We start from the raw sequence: 15,069 nt of genomic DNA on the forward strand, positions 1-15,069 counted from the left end.
CTGATGAAATATTTCCCCCCCTTTTTTTCTTATTTTAATGTTTATTTTTGAGAGAGAGAGAGAGAGAGAGAGAGAAAACATGAGCGGGGGAGGGGCAGAGAGAGGCAGAGAGGGAGAATCCAAGCAGGCCCTGCACTGTCAAGAGCCCGACATGGGGCTCAAACTCACAAACCACAAGACCGTGACTTGAACCGAAATCAAGAGTTGGATGCTTAACCAACTGAGCCACCCAGGCACCCCGGAATGTTCTTAATTTATGTGGTAGCCAAACCTGATTTTTTTTTTTTTTTTGCGAAGTCAAATCCACTTCATACTGGGTTTTATAGAATTAGGCAGAAGGTGCCAAATTTTAAGGAAAAGCAAAACAAAACCAAACAAAAACAAACACGAGAGCAAAAAATTCCAAATCCTTAAGAGAATTTTATCCATTATTTTTCCCCCATGAATTGAGAGAAAGTGTCTTTTATGACTTTTACCAGCAGAACTCAGTTTGGCAGGAATATGAATGATTGAGAACTGTAATCTCCACAAGCCCAAATGTTTGTCACTCCTCCTACTACATTTTCAGGAATATTTATTGAGTACAAGGTCAACGTAGTGATCTGTATTGGTCTACATTGATCTACATCTACATCTATAGGCTTTAAATTATAGACCAAAGGGGGAAAGTCACCCCCAGCGGAGCCTGTAAAAAACAAAAGAACCTATGCTCTGTATTTTGAGGCTGGAGCTTGGGACATGTATGTGAGATACACTCCTTATTTCATTTTAGTATTTCAAAAACACTTGGAAATAGACAACATGAAACATTTACATAGGTGGTAACTGAAATTTAGGTTAAGTCACTTTCTTAAAGAAAGTCAGTAGAGCATCATGATGCCTTCAACACCATTTTGGGGACTAGTGGCCAAAGCCTCCTCATTATTTGGGAGTAAATTAGTAATCCATCCACCACTTCTCAGGTAGACAAAAGTATTTCTCCTGTAGGGAGAAATGGAACGATGCGTGCTGGAAAGGTGTATGTGAAGGGAGAGGGTGGTGTTCATGTGCATCCGAGTGGGAGAAATTCTGGATTCAGAACAGATGATTTTTTTTTACTTATCTGACATTCTAACTGACCAATATCTTTTCCCATAATTGGCGTGGATCTGTTAATGCTATGGCTTCATATTAATGGAAGCAAAATCTTTAGGAATTTTAACTAGTTGTGGGAAAGATGCAGAATTCATTTATTCATTCGTTCAACAACAATTACCGAATGTCCTTCCTATGCCAGATCTGGTGTTAAGCACTGCAAGTTCATTAATAAAATCGGAAGACAACTGCCCTCTAGATTTTATAACCTGTCCAAGAAAAGCACAGACATGAAACAAGCACCATCATACTCACACAGGATGTCTAGATGTTGCAGGACACCAACATAATAAAAGACAAGTTCCCTGTTCCTAAGGGACTTAGATATTAATAATAATAATAACAACAATAATAATAATACATTTCCATGTACTTGACATTCTTTAATGTGTCCTGTTCTCAGTTAATCCCTATAACCACTCTAGGAAGTAGCTGCAGGTATTCTCTCATTTTGTAAAGGAGGAAATTGAAACACAGCAAGTTTAAAGGGAGTCTAAAGTGACGTCTATGGCAAAGATGGGATTTGAGAGTCCATGCACTTAATTGCTACGCTACACTACCTTGGTATTTAAAAAGAATTACTGCCTTTGAATCTAAAAAACCTCAAGACCTATCTCCAGGGGTTTGAACAGGAACAAAGGCTACCACCAGATGAAGTTTCCTACCAATTCCCGGCAGTGGTTTGCCTTTGGCCTTCCTGTTTCCACAACACTGCTCTCCAGCTTGCCCCTTAGAGATGAAAGTTAAAGGAGTTCCCTCAGGCTTTAATTATTGATACTGAAAAATAATTAATCATTAGCTCCATGGTTTCTAGGAATTTATAATAAGAGCTATTTATACATGTTATCTTCCAGTCTAACAGCTTTACCTCCTATGTATTTCCCTTCTATGGAAGCGGTGTACACATTTGGGAATTATTCCAAAATAATCCATGGGTGGGGTGGTGGAAAGGGGTACAATGGTAGCATGGGGAAAATGAGAGTGGCCATAATTTGGTGATTGTTTTCACCTGGTGATGCTAACACAAGCGCACATTCTATTGATCATTAATATTTTGCATTAACATTGTATTAATTTATGTACACATCTGAAATTTCATATAATTCAATGTTTAAAATATAAAATGCACCCATTTAAAGATAACCTAAGAGAAATCCTGGAATATCAGTATTGATTTCTGACTTTAAAGGAAAAGCATGAAGTGTGATGGTTATAAGAGCAGTGACCAAGATTAATTCCCAACAACACCCAGACAAACAATTATCAATGATCTCCTAAAACAGGTTAAAATGTACGTGAAGGCATGTTGCAAAGTATAAAGCACTAAATGTTTCTCATCCCTGCCCACTAATTAAGAGTCACTTTAGGAGAGTTTTAATATTGCCAATGTCCCTTCAGCATGAAGAGATTCTGACTAACATGGGCTAGGATGAATCTCGGACATCAGTGCATTGGGGGAAAAAAAATTCCACAGGGCTGAGAACCTCTACAATAAGAAACCTGTTGCCATCATTAAGCAAATAACGTTGGATACTTCAGGCAGTCCTTTGTATTATAGACTGAAGGAAGAATTAAAGAAAACAGCAAGAAAGTACCAAAGGATGATTCTTGATCATTTGGCTAATTTATTACTGGGGCTTAAAAATCAGAAAGGCCACAACAGTGCCACAGCTTGACAAATATCTGATTTGCTTAGAAGAATGTGTGACAATCATTAATAATTTTAGGAGAGACTCAGGTGAGGAGAAGTATGAAGGCTGGAGTAGTGGCTGACTACTAGCTAGAGATCGTTCATGGCTTGAGAATACTTTGAAGTCATAAGGATTTAGCTCATGAACCCAGGCAAGACCAAATAAAAGCTGACACAATTCAGCCATTGCTAAGGCGCAAATCACTCCTGGTACACTCAGGCCCCTGAATCCACCTTGGCTCTCTGAGAGGTTTCAAATAGATTTGGTTTGAAGTTCATATCACCCAGTGATTCCCTGATCATATGGAAAGCTATTAAGTCATAATGTCTTAAAGTAGAACCCAAACATAAATAAAAGTGTATTCTAGAGATCTCTAGGTGATTCCGCTGTGTAGCCAAATTTGGAGACCACGAATATAAACTATTCTTAACTTTGATGACCCAATATGAAATCACACCTGCAAAAGAAAAGCTCCTCTTTCTTCATTAGCCAAGGTCACTACTTGCTCTGGCCCATGTTTCTCCAGACTTCTCAGTTTAGATTAAACCACTTCTCCTCCCTCCACCCTACACAGTACCTCACCTGTGTCCCCACCTGCTGATCTGTTCCTAGGCTATGCTTTTCACTTTACAACTTTGACCATGTCACTGTCTTGCTCAAAAATTTCTAATGAACCCCACCCTGACCTGGAGCTTTGGAACCAAAATATAGTTATTACCTGGAAGCTTACATTAAGGTACAATTCTAGACCCCATCTAGGTCTACTCAATTAGAATCTGTATTTACTAAGATTCTCAGGGGATATGTATGAGCATTTAAGTTTGAGAAGTATTATTCAAGAGCACCATTATCCAAAGTATATTTTGAAGGACACTCTCAAGGACAGAGAATATCCTGCCTGGATTCAAAGTCACATCATTCTCTCTCTTTACAGGACATTTGTCCATTCAAAAAAATAGTTATTGACTGACAACTATGCCCCATACTGTGTTGGGTTTAGACGATCCATCAGTGAAGATGACAGAAATGGTCCTGGCATTCATGGACTTCTAGCAAGGTCAATATTGACATGGAAAGATAAGGGTGTCATAAAGGGGGATGTGCAGGATGCCATGGGATGATCTACTTAATGATGTGAACTGGGGACAGCCTAACACATTTGGGAGATCTAGGACATGAGAATAGCATTCCTGGGGGAAAGCTGCTAATGCAGGTCCCTGTGGATGCACAGGGTCAAAACAGGAGGGGCATCTGAATACAGTGTCGGCTTCACACATAACAGGCGCAAAGGCTCAGGGCAACTAAGGAAATGCTTGCCCAATGCTTACTCCATGCAACAATAAGAAAACTGTTGCCATCATTAAGCAAATAATGTTGGACACTTCAGGCAATCCTGAAGCATGACCCAATCATGCTCTAGGTGATTTCCACATATGTAGGCGTGACTATTAACCCTGTTTTTCAATCGAGGAAACTGAAGCACAGAGAGATGAAGCAATGTGTTCCCATCACAGAGCAAACTTTGAAACTCAGTCTTGCCTATCTGGCTTCCGCAACTGTGTTCTTAGCCATCACACTCTACAACTGTTTAGCTGGGAAGAGCACGATGCATTTAAGAAGCTGAACATAGGCCATTATGTCAGGAGTTCAAGCGGTGATTGTTTATGGATCTATTGTTTTTGTTTGTTTGTTTGTTTGTTTGTTTTTTATCATCAGAAGTAGAGTCATTACCATTTAGGAGCAGCTTCTTACAACTCACATTTTTGAGAACTGTCCCGTAGTTAATGAATCAGAATTTCTAGCTCTGGAGCTGAAAATAGGCATTTTGGAATGCTTCCAGGTGATTCAGAGACAATAAAGTCTGAGAACCACAGGTTTAGAGGTACAATTCCCTTTAATATTATCCTCCCTCACATAGTCCCTCCTAATTAAGCCATGGTTATTTAATAATATATTGGTCCCAAGGTATAAACTAAACATGAGGGTAAACAGGATTGGAGTGGAAAGTTGGAATAAATCTGAAAATTGAATCTTTGCTCCTCTAGGTCCCCTGACTGCCAGGCTGTGAAAAGAATTATCTAGGCTTGAAAAAGTGGAGGCAGAAAAAGGACCACAGAGGCTTAGAACTATTTTCATTACAATGCCAACCATTTAAATAACTAATTGAATTTCCGGAAATTGAAGTAAATTTAAAATTGCTGGAAGAGCAATTATTTCACATGCTCTATGATGCCTCCATCCTTAGCCAGTGCTAGAAGATTCTCAGGCAGCAGAGAATCTTCTTGATTGCAGAATACATGCAAGAGCAGTCTCTGAAATATTCTCTGGCCACTAGAGTGCACTGGCTTAACAAAACGAATATGTCTCCCTCCCTGTCAGGGGACCTTGACAGCTCCAACACCAATATCTGGCTGCCAGTGGGGTCTTCTTTTTAATTCAGTCTTTCCTTTCCTATAATCACTTAACAGAGGAATTATGCTAATCTCTCATGAGGAAGAAACTAAAAGAAACAGCTGAATCTCAATAAAACTCCTTCATCATATATTATTTTATTTTCTTGCATTTTTCCAATACCTTTCTCTCTTTTTTTTTTTTTCCTTTGGACATTTTTTCAAGTACATTACCATTAAAGTGCCAAAAGTCAGCCTCCTGGATGCTGCCTTTCAAATGGTTCAGAGAGATCATAGCTTTTCTGTCCCACTCTGTCTGGAAATGGCATTCTCCTGGTTTCTCTACAAACCCTGTTCATTCAATTCCCTTACTTTGTATCCCCATTCAGGAGAATTAGTTTGCAAAAGTTCCTGGAAGAACCTGTTGTTTCCATCCCTTAAAAGATCATAAAATTATTCCACTGTATTTCTCAAAGATCTTTCATATTCAAAATATTTATTTGTAATTCTACCCATAAGAAAGCTCACTGGATACAACTATATTAATTTCATGACAAAATATCATTAAGAAGATGAAATGGCACAGTTATGAAAACCTTATGCAGGTTCCCCACTGCTGCGCTATAAGACACTGATAATAGTAATCTTCATTAGCTGTCACTATCCCTTTGCCAGTCACTAAGAGTGGGTTTGAAGTATCTGGCAGATCTATGTCTGTGTTGGTTATTCTTTCACATCACTCCCATGACGACTTGCGAGTCAAAGAACATTTGCGAGTCAAAGAACAATTCCAGGGATGTTCAGGGATGGAATTTCCCAAGGAAAGGTATGAATGCTCTCAACTTTTGTGTCAGGTTCTCCCCTTCCAGAACTGCATACAGTACTTCCTTGTCCCTTCTTCCAGAAGGCTAATATAGCCTTGTCTTGTTTGAGAAGACATGACTATCGAGAGAAGGCTAGGATATGTGTGTGAAACCCAATTTACTCTGGGCACCAGGGTTACGATTCTATGCATCCTTCCTTTTCTTGGATTTGCCTTTTCTTACTGGGGCAATGGTAAGATCCAGAGGACCAAGGCTAGGGTATAAGACTATGGGTATAAGAACCAAATTATTAATTCTATGTCTTCTGTAGAAATGGAGTTTTTGGACTAGAAGTACTGGTATCGACACATGGACTAGCTCATCAGGGAAATGCAATGTGCTGGGAGTAAAGACCTGTTCCATGACAGAGGGTCATTCTACCAAAGAGCTCCTGTGTGTTTTTTAGGATTTTGGTATTAAGTATCCTGGATCACTGCCATCCAAATACACGCAAGTGTATGAAAGTATCAATATTTATAGTAAAGAAACACAAATCTTATATTGCCAATTTTTGTACCTATTCAAAACTTTTCATGTATCTGCTCTTGTTCTTCCACAGACTTACATTTATCAGTGATGTAAGCACAGTGCTTAAGGCCCTATAGTCTAATAAAGATGCCTACAGTCAGACCCCAGCACACAAGAGCCACAAAGAAACTGCCATGGTGTTGAGGCTTTATAAGGAATGATATTTGAATGGCTGTTCAAAACACCACAACAAGGTTAAGAGAGGATAAGCATTTCTGCAAAGCGCTACAGTGAAATTTTTGGCACACAGTAACTGAATAGGTTTGCCCTGCCACGTTCTGGTGGATCTGGAAATCCAAGACTTCATTTACAAATTTTACCAACCTTGTTTCACAGGGGGACATGCAAATGGAAAAGAAAGATGCTCCCATTCTACAATCTCTCATTTATTTAGCAGTGGGGAAGACAATTCAGGTGGTCGGGAAGGAAAGCACTAAGAAACAGAATGCACCGACCTGGTTGGCATGACCTTGGGCAGGGCGTCCACTCACTGAAAGCTGTCACAGTACAGTCTTTTTTGCACGGGAGAAGACAAGGACGCACTGTTTCTGGCCGAGTGGAATCTGGACATCTGTCAATGTGAAGAGACGACATCAGTGCCTCCTGGAAAGAGTAAGTTGTTTAGTTCTATGCTAAACAATAGAACTATAGGATTTCAGAACAGAAAACACTGAGGTTCTGTTTTTATTTTTATAGACAAGGAAGAGAGAGACAAGGAGTTGAGGCTATTTTCCCAAGGTCTCCCAGCCAGAGGCAGAGCCAAAGCAGACTTCAGCTCTCTTGACCTGGAGACCAAAACACTTTTTCACTAGTCCAAGAAAACAGCAATACCAGAAACCAATGAAAGACAAATGCCAAGAAAGTGTCTCACCATCAGCATCAACTCAAGTGACACTTGATTTCTTTTCAGAATGAACACATCTGATAAATTTTTTTGGAAAGCATTTTATTCAGGGTAATATATCAAATCTGTGATATTCTACAAAAGGAACAGGAAAATACAGGGCAATATATGAACACAGTGGGAAACAAAAGTCATTGAAAACCACTTACATTTGCTTTACATTTTGAAAATAAAAAGAATTTTAGAATATTTAAACAATAGGTAGGTATCTCTTTTGAACATGTGGAGTGATGAGATGGAGTAAACAAAATGTGACAGAAGGCAAAGGCCAAATAAACTAACTAGCATTAACAAGAGAACACTTCAATTCCATCATTTTGCTGAGAATGAATGCTCATACTTGGGACGAAAATGTTACAGTCAACTAATTCAAAGTCATTTAGAAGAACTAAAGTCTCAGAAGATGGCAATCAAGTTTTTGTTTTCTGGCCTGCTTACTTGTTTTATGAATACAGAGGGCTAAAAACCACATTTATTATCTTCTAAAATAGTGATATGCTGAGAAGAAAAACAGGAAAGAACTCAGCAACATTTTTTGCATTTTAAATTCTGTTTCTCATAAGTTCCTCATAAAGCACATAAATGCAGTGTGCGTAAAGCTTAATAGCATGAGATAGCCAGTGCTGAGTTTCCTAATAACAACAGTGAGAGGCATTATAACCTTCATTTTCAAATGATAAATTGAGGCACCGAAATAATCAGTAATGGACCCAAAGCTACATGGGGACAGGCCATTTGAGAAAAATTATGGTAGAACAAAACACCAGTGTAGCAAGTTCAGACAATCAATTGACCTTATAGAAGGAGAGAACAGAAATTAGAGGAGACAAAATTAACAAGAAAATAATGAATTAAAAAGAAACACAGAGCTGACGAAAAGATGACAATTTAGGTGAAAAGTCCACCAATTGTACATAAAACAACCAATGTGCAAACACAAAGGTTGTCCAGTTTTCAAATACTTCATAGAAGTAAGAGAACAGATAATAATGGTTATGGGAGAAGAGGAAGAATAATTGGTCACCCAAGAATGGAGAAGAATCTGGATGACATCAGACCTCATCAATTTAGATAATTAACAAAATAAAAACAATTTCTTAGTTTTAAAACTTTAGAATAGAAACAATATATAAGCCAAACATGGAGGACTGAACTTGACCATGGAACAGAATGCACATGATATCACTTTTGCCACCATAAGGTAAAGACAAAGTAGACAAAGAAGGGGAGATGGAAGGGGATAGAGAAAGAGCGGGGGCTTGGATGTCCTCATCTGACAACGCAGGTGGGCAGAGTGCCAGTCTAAATATAAATGAAAACAGAAACAAAGCTCTAAAAAGATTAATTCAAAGTGCTAATGTGCCAACAGAACACCCACCATCTGGGAGTCGAGACAGGAGTTAGTGTAAATGGGTTCAAGTTCGTTGCTTTCACAAGAGGGAATCGAGGAATGGGCATTTTACATTGACAAGTGAAGATATTTATGAATGATATGTGGAAAATATAGTATTTAGAGTCAGGAGGTAAACATCAGAAAGGGAGGAGGACTACAAATATATACTTGTGCTTGTTTGCATTGACATAGTGGACGGAGATAAGAAACTAATACAATGGCTGCCAGTGGCAGGACAGGAGGTGGGGGAAGTGGATGGGAGCAGGGGCGTGAGCGTGAGGATTCTCTTTGTTATATATATCTTTGCATGTTGTTATGATTTGTGAACCATGTGGAGGCTCACCCAGTCAAAATAGAGAGACAGAGAAAAAACACAAAACAACTGTTAAAAAGTTGTTGTGGTTGTGTTTGAGATGTGGGATACTAAATGGAGCATGAGATGGACAGGACCTGTTGCTTGCCATCATCTTCTCTCTGTATCATTTCATTTCTTCTGGGGAGTATATAAAACGGACAAAAATAAGTTAAAAGAGAAAATGCATATACTCACAGAAAAAGAATGGCTCAGTAAATTATTAGTGGCATTATTATTTTCATTATTATCATTAGTATTTATTTATTTTAGGGAGTGTGAGGGAAGGGCAGAAGAAGAAGAAGAAGAAGAGAGAGAGAGAGACAGAGAGAGAGATAATATCAAGCAGGCTCTATGCTCAGCATGGAGCCCCACGGGGGCTCCATGCCACAAACCTGGGATCATGACCTGAGCTGAAATCGAGTCAGTTACTTAACTGACTGAGCCATCAAAGTGATTCTAGTGGCTTATATTATTATTAATTATACTTAATATACACAGAAACACTGCCTATCAAAGAGATCAGTTCAGTAAAAAAAATGAGAGAAAGAAAGAAAAGTGTCTTTATGAGAATATAGTGTTACTTAAACAAGCTACTCGGGTAAGGAAAATTTATGTCATACTTTACTGGAGATAGCAAAAAACACTAACATCATTCCCAAGTCCTTTATTCATACTCTAAGGTCTACTAAAATTAAATTGAGCTGCTGTTTATTCTAACTCCTCTCCAACAGCTCCTGTGGTATATGGCTGGAAATGAAAGTATGACTCGGGCAACGCCGACTTCTTGTGTGCTCAGTGGAGCGGCAGGAGTCCCACTAAAACCAGCCACCTCACACTCACTCCTGCATTCGTAAAATAAGCTTAGAAATATTTGTGGCACTAGCTTCAGGCTTTCTCGAGAAGGAGGCTGATCCTGCAGGGATTTTGCTCATTTCAATTAGGAGCAGGTGTTAATCTCTTTTAGGGAACTGAAGTTGTCTACTTTATTTACCCTTTATTGGCATCATGCACAATAAATACTCACTGGGCATAATGTCAAGTTTCCATAATACAGTCTCTTTCTCTCTGTGTGTTCTTCCCTTAAGTCCATAAGAGAGAAACGGTATCATCTCCTCAATAGCAAAGATCAAGCTCAGGTTACATTCCTTTTATAGAGGCCATGAACTGAGAGCTTTCCTAGAATGTGATTTGTGGTCTGATAGGAGCCAAACATTCTCTTGTCAGTGAAAACTGTGTTTTTGTTCATTTCTTTTGCAACCTCTTTCCTCAGGGATTCAGCTTCCTCTTCCTTTCTCCTTAGTGTCTACCCCTTCAAGAATCATCAAATTTCTAATTTGCATCAATTTCTTCTTAGTCTTCAAAAATACTCTGACCATTAGCAACATATGTGCCCTCCATTTCTGAAAAAAAAAACCTACAAGGTTTATTTTCTGTATTATTGTATTGACACTGACCAAGAAAGGCTTTGACCTCTCTTACTCTGTTTTCTTGCATATGTGTGTGTGTGTGTGTGTGTGTGTGTGTGTGTGTGTGCGCGCGTGCGCCTGTGTGTCTATGTATGCATGCATGATGCATAAACTAATTTTTAATGCCTTAATGTGGAATTGCATCTTATATCATATCTTAAAAGTGCCATACCTTAGCTCAGTGTAAATATTTAGTAACAGTAAGTGAGTGATTCAATAGTATTCAATGTTATTGGAGCCTGAAGACAAATAAATCCCTGGGGATATTAGTCTAATTTGTCCAGCCATTTCTTAAACAAAATTAAAGCCTGAAAATCCAGGGAAACATATGGATTCACTTTTTACATAGTAAACAAAGTATGGCCCCTTGGCTTTTATCATAATTTATACTTCCTAATTTTGCGTACCACTCTGACCCTAGATTGGCAGTGGTCTCAATAAAAGGATGAATGTATTTCATTTCAGCACATGTATTTCCCTGGACTAGCACTGGAATGCTCTATAACTATTATCTCTTTGTTGCTCTGTAGCTTTCAGTTCCTTATAAACACTGCGCTGAAATGCATCAAACTGAGCTACAAAGATCTGCCATTTTTCAGTTATGCCTCCATAATCAAGATGCAGACACAAAGCTCCATTTCTTTGATCAATCCTCCAACCCAGGAACCAACGTACGTCTCACTCAGCTAGGTGGGGCGAACCTGCCAGGTTTGTCAACATTAAATGTTTAAATGGAGCTCTCTATTATTACATCTCACACAATGCCAGGTGTTTTCACATTAAAGGCAGCAAGTGCCTTATCAGGACTTTCAGGAGGCTTTGAGTTGTGTGTTTTGAATCTTTTTTATTATTTTTTGAACGCTGCAACTGAAAAAAAAAGACAATAAATAGTGAAACAAAACCAAACAAAACCCTAGAACTATCCCAATAAGCTCTTACTTCTGTTTCACTTGTGCCCTGGCTAGTTCTCATTTTCTGATATGATCAGTTCTATTACTCATACAATGCTAACATTCTCACCTATACAACTGCATAGAAACCAAGACACCAACCCAGGGAAGCAAGAACTTGCAAGGAACTCTGCCTCCCAGTGCAGTGGGCTTGGAGATAAAACACATTATATTAGCCATCCAGTCCATGGAGACATGCTTCTTTCTCTCTACCCCCAAAGGCCCCCTCTTCCTCAGCATATTTCCTTCTTTTCTGTTTCTATTCCCCTACCCCCACTCCAAGGATTTCACAAATGGCAGGGAATCTTTTCCCACTGCAATATCTTTTACTTGAAAAAGAACAAAAACAATATATTTTTTGAAAGGGCAGAGTAAAGAGTATTTTCTACTGCTGATAGTTTCATTATCTCACTATGTGCTTCACTGGACACTAGGTATTAATCTCTTATCTCAATTAATCTCCTTAACCTAAACATTTTTAATTAATTTTATTAAAGTCAACTCAGGTTCCTCATATTTAGCAGGGTCATTTGGAGATACACAGTAAGAATTCAACCTAAGTTGTTAAGTCTCCAGCCTCATTAGCAGTGTAAAAAGTAATTAGCAATCTCTCTCTCTCTCTCTCTCTCTCTCTCTGTGCGTGTGTGTGTGTGTGTGTGTGTGTGTGTGTGTGTTAGGGAAAACATCTGTGCAATTTATTTTTCTGTGATGGTAAACTGAGCAAACCTGGAGGCTATTCACAGCAATAATAACATTTACGTGTTCTGGCTTAAAAAAACAACAACGACCATTTGAAGTAATTCTAGAATAGAAAAGGAAATTGGAGCTACTTGAACATGTAATCCAATTTTTCATGTCAAAACAGACTTTTAAACGTGACAATTTATTTGGTGTTAGTCTCAATTCTAAAGCCCCTTTGCTAAGAAATAAACAAACTGCTCATATCAAGTGGATATGAATTCCCTGTTCTGGTTCAGAGCTAAAAGGGTTTTTGTTTTATTTTGTTTTGTTTTTTAATTTTATTTTGAGGGACAGAGAGCACACAAGCAGGGGAGGGGCAGAGAGACAGGAAGAGAGAGAATCCCAAGCACACTCTGCACTGTCACTGCAGAGCCTGATGTGAGGCTCGAACTCATGAACCATGAGACCATGACCTGAGCCAAAATTAAGAGTCAGACAACCAACTGAGCCACCCAGGTACTCCAAGAGCTGAAAATTTTTTATGTAAGGGAGAAGATCAGACATCAGGCATGCTAAATTTTCTCATCATGATAAGGAATAACACTTTGCTGCATTTTATGTAGGGTTTACAACTATAAGCCATATTTAATTTTATTTGTATATTCAAGTTGATATTTCATGAGTCTTTTTTAAGCAGTTGAAAATTTATATCATAAAAATGAACATTATCAAGCCTAAAATCCTTCCCAAGATAAAGGGAGTTTTCATGTCTGCATAATGTCTCTATAAGCTTTTTAGGATTTTACCGTAACCCCAGGAATTAGATTTTCACCTGAGTCTAGTGATATGTGAGCATTATTTTCCGTGTTTGGCTATAACTCCCATTGGTTCAATCAGTCCGTGTAGTGCTATGCATACCAGGTGAGTTGCAAAACACAACTGACATAAGCTGATACTCCAAAAAACATTTCAAGCAATGTCAAGTCAGGTCTGAAGCAGAAATAACATTTATGAATTAATAAGAGTAGAAGGTCATGCATATGATCTAGTCATTACTTTCACTTGATCTTAGCCAAAAGGCCGAGAAGCGATAGCTAGTCATTACTTTCTATGGCAGTCCCCTTTGCCAAAATGTATGATGGTGGATCAAATAATTTTTCTTGAACAAAAGATAGACATCAGCTTTTCTCAATCTTCTGTGATTCATATCCAATCCTCATTAAACCCTGTAACTTTCCACATATAAATATAGCTCATTCGTCGATTCCAAAGACATTTATGGTACACGAGCCATATGCCAAACATTGTGCTAAAGTCTGGGTTTGTAGCAATTAAGAACATCCAACTCCAGTACTCTTAGAAGCCACCTTTGGGAAGGGAGAGAGATTAGGTCTTCTGAACTGTGCTTCACTTCAAGTCATATCATCTTTGCTTGCATTTGCACAGTCATCTGCACATTGGATGCTCCAATACCAGCAGTATCTGGCCAGTCTGCATGACTTGTGTCATCCACAGTTCACTACCCTTATCTGAGTTCCTATGACTTTCCTTACATAGCAATTGTGGTTTCCATACCACCGTGGATAAGGCTCAGAGCCTATCATCAAGGTGTCCCAAGGTGAAATTAATCAGGTGCTTGAGATGTCCCAGACAGCAACACAAATTGGATTGAATCAGGTGGACAAGTAAGTGTATCTGCCTGTGTTGCCAAGAAGGGCAGGGGCACACTTAGCAGGATAGGCCCAGGACTTGATGTTGCCAGGATGTGCTCTGCTTCAGTTTTTGCTTCTTTCTGAGCATCTTTTTCACTCCCCTCGCCTGCTGTTTTCCCCAGGACCATGCTTGTGGCAATTCTCAATTTATATACTTAGAGCCTCATGAACAGAAAGAAGAGAGGGTTTCATTTTCCCAATCTGTGAATTCCTGGGGAAGCACTTTAAGTTGCCTAGTTTGTGACACGAGACAAAAGTTTGGGTGTTCCCATCCTGGTGACCCACCATTCCTGTGATTGGAGTGGGGTTGTTCTGTTTGTTCGTTTGTTTGTTTTAAGTAGGCTTCATTCCCAGCATGGAGTCAAAGGCAGGACTTGAACTCATGACCCTGAGATCAAGAGCTTGATGCTTCACCAACTGAGCCACCTAGGCGCCCCTGGGGTGGGATCTTTTACCACAAGAAGGAGACTAGTTCAAACATGGCTACTAGGAAATCTCCATGGACAGAACAGTTACCTGGTCACTGTACATTGTGTAGGTCCCTTGCATTGTCTTTTCCAAGATACTTCCCACGTGGAATGAGGAAGAGTCAGGTCTTCTCCTCGTTTGGTCTAGAGATGAAACTCCCACAGTGGAGTTTTCTGCCTAATTACTCTTTTTGCCTATCACTTGCAATTGTCCCTGACTCTTTTTCATAACTATATCCTAGTTCCTATATCTAAATTATCCTGTTTTCTTTTTTAATTTATGTCTTCATGTGCAGAGTCTAACATATATGAGATTATAACCTACTTGCAGGCATGAATCAGTCCATTAAAATGGCTATGTGGATTTATTGCCCATGGCAGAGAAGATCAGTAGAACCTAAAGAGGAGTGTGACACAACCATATCCTTTCAAAGGGGGGAACCTACCTTCATACTGAACTCGTCTTTATGTGAGTGAAAAAGAACCAAAAATACTGAGAGATCAAGAAAATGTTTGATTACTCAAATAGATACAA

The 15,069-nt window shown here is 39.0% G+C and overlaps 1 protein-coding gene across 1 annotated transcript in view; it reads right to left on the bottom strand.

The window, feature by feature from the left end:
• Positions 1-15,069, bottom strand: part of THSD7B (thrombospondin type 1 domain containing 7B) — a 749,444-nt gene that overhangs the window by 375,738 nt on the left and 358,637 nt on the right. The window contains exon 9 of the mRNA XM_047085714.1: positions 7,062-7,177. Coding sequence (XP_046941670.1) covers positions 7,062-7,177 — 116 coding nt within the window. The remainder of the gene's footprint in view (positions 1-7,061; positions 7,178-15,069) is intronic.

The sequence above is a fragment of the Lynx rufus genome, unplaced genomic scaffold (assembly GCF_022079265.1).
Source record: "Lynx rufus isolate CCGP_SWC_20201006 ecotype Redwood Valley unplaced genomic scaffold, mLynRuf1.p SCAF_2, whole genome shotgun sequence".
NCBI lineage: Eukaryota > Metazoa > Chordata > Mammalia > Carnivora > Felidae > Lynx > Lynx rufus.